Below are 14,100 nucleotides of genomic sequence, written 5' to 3'. Positions count from 1 at the left end.
GGTGTTTGAAGCTCTTGTTGCCACACAGTGGTGGGTGTAGAGGGAGGACAGGAGGGGGCTGAGAACACAGTCCTGAGGCGCTCCTGTGCTTAGAGTCAGTGAAGTCGAGGTGAGGTTGTCGATTCTCACCACCTGGGGGCGTCCCGTCAGGAAGTCCAGGATCCAGTCACACAGTGGTGTGTTCAGGCCCAGATCCTTAAGCTTACTGACGAGCCTGGAGGGCACTATGGTGTTGAACGCTGAGCTGTAATCCACGAACAGCATCCTCACACAGGTGTCCCTTCCTTCTAGGTGGGAGAGGGCGGTGTGTAGTACATAGGCGATGGCGTCCTCTGTGCCTCTGTTTGGGCGGTATGCAAATTGTAGGGGGTCGAGTGTGGGGGGAAGCATGGGGCAGATGAGGGATTTAACCAGCTTCTCAAAACACTTGCTGATTATGGGGGTGAGGGCTATGGGGGTGAGGGCTATGGGGGTGAGGGCTATGGGGCGCCAGTCGTTTAAGCTGGTTACTTTTTGTTGTTTGGGGATGGGGATGATGGTGGTGGATTTGAAGCAGGTGGGGACAGTCCGGAGAGATAGTGACAGGTTGAAAATTGTTGTGAAAACCCCCGCCAACTGGTGTGCGCAGGACTTCAGGACGCGTCTAGGAATGCCGTCTGGGCCGGCCGCTTTGCGTGGGTTGATACGCAGGAGGGTCCGGCAAACATCAGCCTCTGTGATGGAGAGGGGACGGTCCTGTTCTGCAACAGTCGTGGAGTCGTGGAGGTTTTCAGCTGAGGTGGGGGTAGAGGGAAGGGGGTTGTCAGTGTTGGATGGTAGTGGTGGTAAGGGGGGGTTCTGATTGTCTGCAGGGGTGGGGGTGGAGCAGGACATGACACAGGGTCTGACAGAGGAGTCAAACCTGGCGTAAAAATGATTGAGTTCGTCTGGGAGGTTGGGTGCTGTGTTTGTGATCTGTTGTCTGGGTCCTTTAAAGTCTGTCATGGTTTGGAGTCCTTGCCACAAGTGCTTTGGGTTGTTGGAAGTGAGCTTGGACTCCACCCGTTGTCTGTAGTCTCTCTTTGCCTGTTTGATTACTGTCCTTAAAGAGTAACGTGAATGTTTGTAGTCGTCTGGTGAGCCTGAGGTGAAGGCTGTGTTCCGTGCATTGAGGGCTGCACGGACATCACAGTTTATCCAGGGCTTTTGATTTGGCTTTGTCTTTATGGTTTTTGTGGGGACTACGTCCTCCGTGCATGTCCTGATGAAGCTGGTGACTGTGTCTGTGAAGTCACTGATGCTGTCGTTTGCGGTCCTGAACATCTCCCAGTCCACGTGATCAAAACAATCCTGAAGGATGGCGTCTGATTGGTCTGACCAGCAGTGAACTGTAGGCGGGGGCTTCACGTTTCAGTCTCTGCCTATAGGCGGGGAGAAGGAGGATGGAGAAGTGATCCGATTTGCCGAAAGGTGGGCGGGGGAGGGCTTTTGTAGCCGTTGCGGAAGAGTGTGTAGCATTGGTCCAGTGTGTTGTCCAGTGCGTTGAGGTCAGTGTGTTGGTACAGTTTTGGGGAAATGTTCTTCAGATTGGCCCGGTTGAAGTCCCCCGCAACAATGAGTGCGGTCCTCGGGCGCGCGGTCTCCTGCACGTTAACTGCCCTGTGTAACTCCCGGAGCGTTCTGTCCGTGTCGGCCTGGGGGGGGATATAAACACCGGCGATGTTAACCGATGTAAACTCCCTGGGTAGCCAACAAGGCCGACACTGCAGCATGAGGTACTCCAAGTCAGGGGAGCAGAAGGTGCCGATGGTCCTGATGTTCTGTTGGACACACCAAGTCCGGTTAACCATCAGATATACCCCTCCGCCCCTTGTTTTCCCGGAGAGCTCCTGGTCTCTGTCCGCCCGATGGACGGTGAAACCCGGGGGCTCGATGGCGTGGTCCGGTACCTCAGCTGACAGCCAGGTCTCCGTGAGGCAGATAACGTTACAGTTCCTGATGTCCGGCTGGAAACATATCCGCGCCCGCAGCTCGCACAGTTTGTTGTCGAGAGACTACACGTTGGCCAGTAACATGGTGGGGAGTGGGAGGCGATGAGCGCGCCGTGTCAGCCGAACCAGGACCCCGGCTCGCCGGCCTCTCTTTCTCTGTTGGGACCCGGACTTCGGTCGGACCCCGGCTCGCCTGTCTGTCCTCCTCAGTTCAGGAAAGAGAGTTAGATCCGGAGTGAGGAGGTCCCGGCTGTGGTGAGTGCTCCCCTCTCTGATGTTCAGAAGTGTCTCTCTGTTGTAACTGATCCTGGGGGCTTTGTTATTGTTGTTGTTATTGTCGCCGTCGTCCATTCTTTGACGTTGCTTTACTTAACTGATACTATAGAGCCTGAAACTATCACGAGACATAAAACTAGCAAAACTTAACAAAATAACATAAAACTGGCCTAAGAATACAAATTAATCTTTTCAAAAAAACACTAAAATAACCTAAACAGGTACGGAGCTCCTGGCATGTCGTCCTGTCTCTACGGCGCCATACTAACCCAATCCCTGGATACAAAGTCGACAGACTGGTGGAAAGTCAACGCAGGGAGATTCCCCGGACCGCCAAAGCTGGCAGGCCAGAACGTCTGCATACATGCAACATCATACCATCCGACAGGATGTTTACCAGAACTGTACAGGTCCAAGCTTCATTCACAACGTTCACATCTGAATTATTATTAATAACTTACAGAAACATTGCGTGCAGTAGTCCTTCTGTCTCTCTCTGTCGCTATGCTCATTCTCTGTAATTGTCTCAATCCTCAGTCCAAAAGTCAAAAAGATGGATGTAATCATTTCTAAAAATTCACACCATGTTTTTATCTAACCAAACATTCTGCTTCAGTGTATATTTGTTGGCGTTTAGCCTTTCAAAGCCAGTTTACTGTCCCTCATACACCTTTATTAACGGGGCGGGCTAGCAGCGATCTAACAGCACCAAAAACAAGAAGAACAGGCAGAATTCACAACACTGACAGTCGGAGAAGTTTGTTAGCTTCTTGTTGCAGCGTTACATTTAGTTGTTTCTGAGCGTCTTTCTTATTAAACTAGGATATATGTTAGCGGATATTATTTTAATGAGCACACTCCTCATGTAATCTAATATTGAATATTATTCAGTGTGTTCAATATGTCTAGGCCTCTACATCTTTATATTTCAGAGACTATACAATGCTGTCAGACAAAATGTAATATGTTGCTGTGGAGATAAAGCTTTGGTTGATGAAAAATAACACATTTGGTATTGTTTGGTCGACGCACAATTTGTATATTTTTATAGTTACATTTAATTGATTGATCGTTAATGATACCAGTGATCGATCAATGAAAGTGCTTACAATTTGCAACATTATATTGGAATAAAAAATTCAATATCAGAAACACATGGTGATCGTATCTAACAGTGAGTCAATATATTAACTGTTATATTGAACTCCACTATTGACCAATCACACAATGTGAATCAAGTATCTCCATAAACTGGTCGTCATCACAGACTCTTTGTAAGATTTCTTGTGGTGTACCACAGGGTTCAATCCTAGGTCCACTCAATTTACATTTATAATTATATTAATATGTGACCAATGAGCTCCTCCAGCTGGTCCAAAATACTGCTACCAGTCTGTTAACCAGGAGGAAGTGGAACTGAGAGAAGGTCAAATCCAGATCTAAGAGGAGACGAAGAGATTCAGGGAGGAGCTAAGATGTTACTGAACTATAGAAGAGAGAGGAACTTCTATATTCAGCAGAGTTCAATACACAAACCATCAACATTACCTTCATTCAACATGCTCTCATTGGACTGTTATGGACTTTCTCTACTGTTTGTCACTATTCTAACAGGTACGCTAGATTCTGCTGTTTTAAAAACAACTTGAACTTCAATGTTTCATAAATGGGATTCATTTCTTGAGAGTTCTGTAACATAATAAATAACAGAGTTGTCTCTTCCTTCAGGTGTCAGCTGTGGAGAACTCACTCCAGTCAATAATGAAGAGTCCAGTTTAGAAGACAGCACTGTTACTCTGTCCTACACATACTCTAAGACTATAAGTCTTGGTGATTATTTCTTCTGGTATCGACAATATCCAGGAAAACCACCAGAGTTCATCATCTCACACTCTTCTTCAGGAAAAGTAGGAACTTTTAAAATCTCTGGACTGAATATTAAAGTGGATCAGAACCAGAACCAAATCCATGTGAACATCTCCTCTGCTGCAGTGTCAGACTCTGCTGTGTACTACTGTGCTGTGAGGCCCACAGTGACAGGAAACACCTAAACTCTGTACAAAAACCTTTGGAGCAAAGACAACACAATACTCCACAACGTCCACTAGAGGGAGTCACACTCTGTTCCACTTCAACAGGAGCTGATGATGCAGTCTAGTGTTGAAGTACCATCCATTTTTACAGACATGCCCATATGGCTCTTCTATTCACTAAAACAATAGTCCCCACCAGCTAAACTTTTTAAAGATCTCTGGTCGTTGCTGGGACCGACAATACTAAATATTGTCAACTAGTCTCTTATGACTGGTATTGTCCCCGTTAGCTTTAAGACAGCCGTAGTTAAACCTCTACTTACAAAACCACACCTTGACCCAGAGTGTCTAAATAACTATGGACCAGTCTCAAACCTTCCATTCTTTTCCAAAGTCCTAGAAAGAGTGGTGTCTCAACAACGTTCAGATCATATATGAAACAGTAATCTTTATGAACCCTTTCAATCTGCTTTCAGGGCCACTCCACTGAAACTGTGCTCACTAAAGTCCTAAATGATCTGCTCCTAAACATGGATTCAGACTCCACCTCGTTGCTTTTACTACTAGATCTCAGTGCAGCTTTCAACACTATTGATCATTGTATACTCATTGACCGATTGGACAACATATTTGGTGTCTCTGGACTGGCTCTAGCATGGTCAAAATCTCATCGATCTGAAAGAACGCAGTGTGTCTCTTTTAATAATACCACATCAATATTCTCTGAGGTGAAATATAGCGTACCTCAGGGCTCTGTTCTTGGCCCTCTGCTCTTCTCCCTATACATCACACCTCTGAGCCAAATAATACGTAGTCACGGAATTAGTTTCCACTGTTACGCTGATGATACTCAGCTGTATCTGCCTATAAAGACGGAGGATACATCCCTAATGATTAAACTAGAGGCCTGCCTGTCTGTGGTGAAAAACTGGATGTAAAGTAATCTCTTGCTCCTAAACTGAGATCAAACTGAGATGCTGGTCATTGGCCCTGCTCCACATAGACATCAGTTTGATCAGGTAACAGGATCTTTAGAGAACTGGGTGATATCCCAGAGTTCAACAGTTATGAATCTTGATGTTACGTTCCATTCAACTCTTTCTGTTGATCAGCACATTAAAGACATCACAAAGATCGCCTTCTTTCACCTACGCAACATCTCTAACATCAGGTCTTCTTTATCCATGGCTGATGCAGAGGTCCTAATCCACACCTTGGTATCATCCAGACTGGATTATTGTCATGTTTTGCTATCAGGTCTGCCTCGTTCTAGTACTAGAAATCTTCAAACTAAAACTACAAAATGGGACCATATTACACCAGTTTTAGCTTCATTACACTGGCTCCCGATCCATGTCAGATCAGACATTAAGGTGCTTCTGATGACCTAGAATATAGTAAATGGGCACGCTCCTTCCTACCTATCTAATATACTTAAACCTGATACTCCAATCAGGACTCTCCTCTCTCAGAATACAGGGCTCCTGTCTGTCCACAGAGTTAAAAAGAAGTCAGCAGGCCAAAGGGCCTTTTCTTATCGAGCCCCTTTCCTCTGGAATAACCTCCCTCTGGACATCAGACAGTCTGAATCTGTGGAGGTCTTTAAATCCAGACTCAAAACCCTTCGTTTTGGCCTAACTTTCTATAGTTAGTTATTCTTTTATTATCCGACTGCTACCAGTCTGTTAACCAGGAGGAAGTGGAACTGAGAGAAGGTCAAATCCAGATCTAAGAGGAGACGGAGAGATTCAGGGAGGAGCTAAGATGTTACTGAGCTATAGAAGAGAGAGGAACTTCTATATTCAGCAGAGTTCAATACACAAACCATCAACATTACCTTCATTCAACATGCTCTCATTGGACTGTTATGGACTTTCTCTACTGTTTGTCACTATTCTAACAGGTACGCTAGATTCTGCTGTTTTAAACACAACTTGAACTCCAATGTTTCATAAATGGGATTCATTTCTTCAGAGTTCTGTAACATAATAAATAACAGAGTTGTCTCTTCCTTCAGGTGTCAGCTGTGGAGAACTCACTCCAGTCAAGAATGAAAAGTCCAGTTTAGAAGACAGCACTGTTACTCTGTCCTACACATACTCTGAAAAACCAACTGGTAATGATTATTTCTTCTGGTATCGACAATATCCAGGAAAACCACCAGAGTTCATCATCTCACACTCTTCTTCAGGAGAAGTAGGAATTTTTAAAGTCACTGGACTGAAGATTAAAGTGGATCAGAACCAGAAGCAAATCCATCTGAACATCTCCTCTGCTGCAGTGTCAGACTCTGCTGTGTACTACTGTGCTGTGAGGCCCACAGTGACAGGAAACACCAAAACTCTGTACAAAAACCTTTGGAGCAAAGACAACACAATACTCCACAACGTCCACTAGAGGGCCACATTATCCAGTAGGAGGTGCACTACTCGTGCGCTGTGTTAAACCATTCAGTCAATCACAAGTGCTGCTGTGAAGAGAACAATTGTCAGACTGAATGTTGAACATCAGCTAGTTTCTCCTGTTGATTTAAACCTTGTTGTAGAGATGGAACATTGGCTGTGGATTATTCTTGCTGCTCTTTTCTTTGGTAAGATACAAACAACTCCATGTTTCCTCTCTCAACACTTTTCACTAGTAACTGAGCTGTGAGTGCTTTTAATGTTCATTATACAGAGAAGCAACAACACATCATTTCTGTTGCTATCTAGTAGCTTCTAAAGAACTCCTTCTATGGTTTAATGTGACATCAGACAGCAGTCAGTGAAAATCCAGACTATTCTAAATGTCTCTGATTGTGACTCTGTGGCTAGGTAACTCTTTAAACCTACTGATTGTTCTCCTTTAATCAATCATCTTTATTCATTCATCTCTTCCTCTGCATGTTCTCTTCTTCCCCAGAGTGTAAAGGAGAAGACAGAGTGAACCAGACAACAGGAGATGTCATCGCTACTGAAGGACACACACTTACACTGGACTGTACATTTGAGACCAGTGCCACGTTTTCCTATTTGTTCTGGTACAAAAAGGAAGTTCATGATTTCCCAAAGTGTATCCTGCAACGCTACTCTGGAGCAAAGGATGCTGGAGACGTTCAGAAAGACAGAATTGATGCTACAGTCAACAAGAAATCAGTTCCTCTGAGGATCCAGAAGCTTCAGCTGTCAGACTCTGCTGTGTACTACTGTGCTCTGCAGCCCACAGTGACAGGAAACACCAAAACTCTGTACAAAAACCTTTGGAGCAAAGACAACACAATACTCCACAACGTCCACTAGAGGGAGTCACACTCTGTTCCACTCCAACAGGAGCTGATGATCCAGTCTAGGGTTGAAGTACCATCCATTTGCTGGATTACAGACATGCCCATATGCCTCTTCTATTCACTAAAACAATAGCCCTTACCAGCTAAACTTTTTAAAGATCTCTGGTCATTGCTGGGACCAACAACGCACCTCTTGGCCAAATAATACGTAGTCATGGAATTAATTTCAACTGTTACGCTGATGATACTCAGCTGTATCTGCCTATAAAGACGGAGGATAGATCCCTAATGATTAAACTAGAGGCCTGCCTGTCTGTGGTGAAAAACTGGATGTAAAGTAATCTCTTGCTCCTAAACTGAGATCAAACTGAGATGCTGGTCATTGGCCCTGCTCCACATAGACATCAGTTTGATCAGGTAACAGGATCTTTAGAGAACTGGGTGATATTCAAGAGTTCAACAGTTATGAATCTTGGTGTTACGTTCCATTCAACTCTTTTTGTTGATCAGCACATTAAAGACATCACAAAGATCGCCTTCTTTCACCTACGCAACATCTCTAACATCAGGTCTTCTTTATCCATGGCTGATGCAGAGGTCCTAATTCACATCTTGGTATCATCCAGACTGGACTATTGTAATGTTTTGCTATCAGGTCTGCCTCATTCTAGTACTAGAAGTTTTCAAACTAAAACTAGAAAATGGGACCATATTACACCAGTTTAGGCTTCATTACACTGGCTCCCAATCCATGTCAGATCAGACTTTAAGGTGCTTCTGATGACCTAGAATATAGTAAATGGGCACGTTCATTCCTACCTGTCTGATCTACTTAAACCTGATACTCCAATCAGGACTCTCCTCTCTCAGAATACAGGGCTCCTGTCTGTCCACAGAGTTAAAAAGAAGTCAGCAGGCCAAAGGGCCTTTTCTTATCGAGCCCCTCTTCCTCTGGAATAACCTCCCTATGGACATCAGACAGTCTGAACCTGTGGAGGTCTTTAAATCCAGACTCAAAACCCATCGTTTTGACCTAACTTTCTATTAGTTAGTTATTCTTTTATTATCCGTCTGCTACCAGTCTGTTAACCAGGAGGAAGAGGAACTGAGAGAAGGTCAAATCCAGATCTAAGAGGAGAAGGAGAGATTCAGGGAGGAGCTAAGATGTTACTGAACTATAGAAGAGAGAGGAACTTCTGTATTCAGCAGAGTTCAATACACAAACCATCAACATTACCTTCATTCAACATGCTCTCATTGGACTGTTATGGACTTTCTCTACTGTTTGTCACTATTCTAACAGGTACGCTAGATTCTGCTGTTTTAAAAACAACTTGAACTCCAATGTTTCATAAATGGGATTCATTTCTTCAGAGTTCTGTAACATAATAAATAACAGAGTTGTCTCTTCCTTCAGGTGTCAGCTGTGGAGAACTCACTCCAGTCAAGAATGAAGAGTCCAGTTTAGAAGACAGCACTGTTACTCTGTCCTACACATACTCTAAGACTATAATTCCTGGTGATTATTTCTTCTGGTATCGACAATATTCAGGAAAACCACCAGAGTTCATCATCACTATCTCAGGTCTTAATGTTACAAGACCAGCAGAATCTCTGAAATCAGACACTAAGTTCTTCACTAAACTGTCTGAAGAAAAGGATGGTGTGGATCTCCAGATCTCCTCTGCTGCAGTGTCAGACTCTGCTGTGTACTACTGTGCTGTGAAGCCCACAGTGACAGGAAACACCAAAACTCTGTACAAAAACCTTTGGAGCAAAGACAACACAATACTCCACAACGTCCACTAGAGGGAGTCACACTCTGTTCCACTTTAAGACGATAACACAACAAATGCTCCAACAACTCAACCAACATCATCATCATCCACTAAAGCTGTTCTTTCTCTGCTGTTTCACCCTGAAAGCTCAAACTGGTTCTCACAACATGACAGTTTGATCCAGAGGACATATTACTAGACGCACAATGATCCCTGATTAGTGAAGCCTCTATTAAAGGAGCCACATCGAGATGAAAAGATCCTCAGTAATTACAAGCCTACATCTAATCTACCCTTTATCAGCAAAGATCGGACCGTACAGTGTGATCACTCAGGTCGTGGCTGGTGATCGGACCGTACAGTGTGATCACTCAGGTCGTGGCTGGTGATCGGACCGTACAGTGTGATCACTCAGGTCGTGGCTGGTGATCGGACCGTACAGTGTGATCACTCAGGTCGTGGCTGATGATCGGACCGTACAGTGTGATCACTCAGGTCGTGGCTGGTGATCGGACCGCACAGTGTGATCACTCAGGTCGTGGCTGATGATCGGACCGTACAGTGTGATCATTCAGGTCGTGGCTGATGATCGGACCGTACAGTTTGATCACTCAAGTCGTGGCTGATGATCCGACCGTACAGTGTGATCACTCAGGTCGTGGCTGATAATCCGACCGTACAGTGTGATCACTCAGGACGTGGCTGATGATCCGACCGTACAGTGTGATCACTCAGGTCGTGGCTGATGATCCGACCGTACAGTGTGATCACTCAGGTCGTGGCTGATGATTGGACCATACAGTGTGATCACTCAGGTCGTGGCTGATGATCGGACCGTACAGTGTGATCACTCAGGTCGTGGCTGATGATCGGACCGTACAGTGTGATCACTCAGGTCGTGGCTGATGATCGGACCGTACAGTAGGAGCTACACAACATTTCAATATTAAGAAAATGGCTTGTTGAGAACCAACAATGTCGTTACTGAAGCTATTTTTATCTCATCTTTATATGTACTTGGACTTTATCTGCTCAGGTTGTTTAACTGTACTGTATATGCTTTATACCACTGTAGTATGTTCTGACCTGTTGTATTATTTTTATTCAATTATTAGTATTCTACTCGGCTACATTTACATCTGTTTGAATGTTCAACATTGTCCCTTTTCAAATGAAAATGAAATGAAAGGATATGACGAGTAGGGATGATATCAGGTTGTTCAGTCTGATGATGATGATGATGATGATGATGATGATGTCAACAGACCACAGCAGGAGGAAGAGCTCCACAGCTGAATTTGAACAGCTTCATGTTGGCAGTGAAGAGCTGCTGTGTTCTCTCTAGTGTTCATTCACAACCAGTGAAAGTAATGCAGCTCTTTTTAGTTTGGATGATGATGTTCACGTTTCATCCTGGTAAGTCAACTTCTACCATTGAAGGCAGTTTAAAGAAATACAAATGTCCTGGTGAAATCTCTCTTTGTTCTCTTCAGGATCCTCGGAGGATTTAGTGAAACCATTTAAAGATGTAATGCCGGCGTTGGAAGGAGACAATGTGACTCTCTCCTGCAGCTATTCAGGCTCTGTACAAAACCTCTACTGGTATCAACACAAGTCCAGTTCATCTCCACAGCTTCTCATCACGGAGTATTCAGAGGACACAGCAGGGTTGTCTTTTACACATGACAGAAATACTAAAGAGTTTCATCTGATCATCTCCTCTGCTGCAGTGTCAGACTCTGCTGTGTACTACTGTGCTGTGAGGCCCACAGTGACAGGAAACACCAAAACTCTGTACAAAAACCTTTGGAGCAAAGACAACACAATACTCCACAACGTCCACTAGAGGGCCACATTATCCAGTAGGAGGTGCACTACTCGTGCACTGTGTTCAACCATTCAGTCAATCACAAGTGCTGCTGTGAAGAGAACAATTGTCAGACTGAATGTTGAACATCAGCTAGTTTCTCCTGTTGATTTAAACCTTGTTGTAGAGATGGAACATTGGCTGTGGATTATTCTTGCTGCTCTTTTCTTTGGTAAGATACAAACAACTCCATGTTTCCTCTCTCAACACTTTTCACTAGTAACTGAGCTGTGAGTGCTTTTAATGTTCATTATACAGAGAAGCAACAACACATCATTTCTGTTGCTATCTAGTAGCTTCTAAAGAACTCCTTCTATGGTTTAATGTGACATCAGACAGCAGTCAGTGAAAATCCAGACTATTCTAAATGTCTCTGATTGTGACTCTGTGGCTAGGTAACTCTTTAAACCTACTGATTGTTCTCCTTTAATCAATCATCTTTATTCATTCATCTCTTCCTCTGCATGTTCTCTTCTTCCCCAGAGTGTAAAGGAGAAGACAGAGTTACCCAGACAACAGGAGATGTCATCGCTACTGAAGGACACACACTCACACTGGACTGTACATTTGTGACCAGTTACCCAAGTCCCACTTTGTTCTGGTACAAACAGGAAGTTCATGATTCCCCAAAGTCTATCCTGCAACGCTACTCTGGAGCAAAGGATGCTGGAGACGTTCAGAAAGACAGAATTGATGCTACAGTCGACAAGACATCAGTTCCTCTGAGGATCCAGAAGCTTCAGCTGTCAGACTCTGCTGTGTACTACTGTGCTCTGCAGCCCACAGTGACAGGAAACACCTAAACTCTGTACAAAAACCTTTGGAGCAAAGACAACACAATACTCCACAACGTCCACTAGAGGGAGTCCCACTCTGTTCCACTTCAACAGGAGCTGATGATCCAGTCTAGATTCTTACAATAAAATCAATAAAGATAAATGACTGAAAATACTCAACACTACAAAAACACTCATTTGTATCCAACAGTAGTGAAACATGATTTATATGAAGGTGACGGCAGCATAAGTCATTTCAGAGTTGAAGGTAGAGGAAGTGGAACTGAGAGAAGGTAAAATCCAGATTTAAGAGCAAGATCCAACATGCTCTCATCACTGATGGTTCTACTTATTCTAAAAGGGTTGTTAGATTCTAGATTAAGGAAAAGTTTCTTCCAATGTTTTCTGAAATGCAGACAATGAAATTCATCCGACTGCTCGACGGCCGGTCAGGAGGAGTTAATCGGTCCTCGGTCCCCCCCGTACACTGCACGGTAAACGACGCCCAGCGAAGCTGAAATTCGGTCCGACTCTAAAATGAGTCGTGAGGCTCAAAATTGGGGCCGGAAACGGGCTAAAATGGTACAGTGTATGCCCAGTTTAAACTGGGATTAGTTGTTGTCTGGAGCTAATCTGGAATAGGATTGTCTGACATTCTCTGGCAAAATACAGAACATCATCACAGAATTTACTCACAAGGTTAAACATAGGGCAAAAAACAATAGTCTTTCTTGGGTAAATGGTGACATTTTAAAATTCATGAAAGAGCGTGACCTTGCTTTAAAAAACGCCATTAAAACCAAATTACAACATGACAAATATCACTAGCCCACGATAAGGAATGAGGTAGTGAAGGATATCAGGAAAACCAAGGCAAACTTTTTATAACAGCTATAAATGAGGAGGAAGGTAGTGCTAAAATGATCTGGAATCAGTTAAAAAAGCAGAAAAGCTCAGCTCAAGGGACTGGGTTGAAATAGCAGAGGCCTTCAATCAGCACCCTGTGGACTCTGTGGCTGATATCACCCAGGAGCTCTCAGTTAACCAGGATAGAGTTCACCCAGCACCTAGAGGAGAGCCTGTTTTTACCTTACAACACATCACTGAGCCACAAGTACTGAAAATCATCAGGTCCCTCAAACCTTCAAGAGCAACGGCTGTGTTTGGGATGGATACAACTCTGCTCAGAGACCTTGGTTCAGCACTAGTTAATCCAGTTACTTCTATCATTAACAGTCAGTTCCCAAATGTTTGGAAATCTGCCATCGTCAGTCCAATCTTCACATCTGGTGACCCACTTTCCAGATGTAATGATGGACCAATCAACATCCTCCCCAACAGTACCCAAGGTTGCTGACAAATGGGTATCTGAGCAGATCATCTTCCATCTCAATAACAGCTTTGTGTAGGCGGTGCACTACTCGTGCACTGTGTTCAACCATTCAGTCAATCACAAGTGCTGCTGTGAAGAGAACAATTGTCAGACTGAATGTTGAACATCAGCTAGTTTCTCCTGTTGATTTAAACCTTGTTGTAGAGATGGAACATTGGCTGTGGATTATTCTTGCTGCTCTTTTCTTTGGTAAGATACAAACAACTCCATGTTGTGATTCTTTTCTCCAGGTTGATAGAAAGTGGAGTGTTTGTGTCCACAGAGTAACACTGTCCAGTTGTCTTCTCCTCTCAGCCTCATCAACAATCAGTCAGTCTAATGGCTTCATTTTCTCTACTTTTTCCAGGACTAATAGCTGGAGACCAAATCTCTCCTGTAGAAGATGAGCTCAGTAAAAGAGAAGGAGAATCTGTCTCACTCAGATGTGACTATGAGACAACTTCAGACTACGTTTACCTTTATTGGTACAGACATCATGGTGACCTTCAGGCTCCTCAGTTTATACTCTGGAAAGGAGCAAGAAGCATCACAGATGAGTATATTCCTGATAAACGATATCAATGTGAAACAGGGTTCAACTCAACTGAAGTGACCATTAGCAGACTAACCCTGGCAGACACAGCTCTCTACTACTGTGCTCTAGAAACACAGTGATACAAAGTGGAGAAGAGGCTGTACAAAAAGCTCAACACAGATATGGGACTACTCTTCAGAGAGGAGGGAAGTGGTATTCAAACCACAG

At 44.0% G+C, this 14,100-nt stretch overlaps 1 protein-coding gene and 3 gene segments (V, D, J or C); all 4 read left to right on the top strand.

Moving 5' to 3' along the window:
* The first annotated feature begins 1,456 nt into the window (after positions 1-1,456).
* LOC119499314 overlaps positions 1,457-14,100 on the top strand; it is an 843,332-nt gene continuing 830,688 nt past the window's right edge. The window contains exon 1 of the mRNA XM_037788587.1: positions 1,457-2,225. The gene's annotated coding sequence lies outside the window, so the exon portion shown is untranslated. The remainder of the gene's footprint in view (positions 2,226-14,100) is intronic.
* LOC119498505 lies at positions 6,075-6,706 on the top strand. The segment is given in 2 exon segments: positions 6,075-6,182; positions 6,297-6,706. Coding segments are annotated over 2 exon segments (435 nt in total).
* On the top strand, positions 6,733-7,642 carry LOC119498520. The segment is given in 2 exon segments: positions 6,733-6,869; positions 7,181-7,642. Coding segments are annotated over 2 exon segments (420 nt in total).
* Positions 8,751-9,708, top strand: LOC119498504. The segment is given in 2 exon segments: positions 8,751-8,847; positions 8,962-9,708. Coding segments are annotated over 2 exon segments (447 nt in total).

This window comes from Sebastes umbrosus, chromosome 12 (assembly GCF_015220745.1).
Source record: "Sebastes umbrosus isolate fSebUmb1 chromosome 12, fSebUmb1.pri, whole genome shotgun sequence".
Classification (NCBI taxonomy): Eukaryota; Metazoa; Chordata; class Actinopteri; order Perciformes; family Sebastidae; genus Sebastes; species Sebastes umbrosus.
Note: the sequence above shows the minus strand (reverse complement) of the source record. Positions and strands in the feature narration are given on the sequence as shown.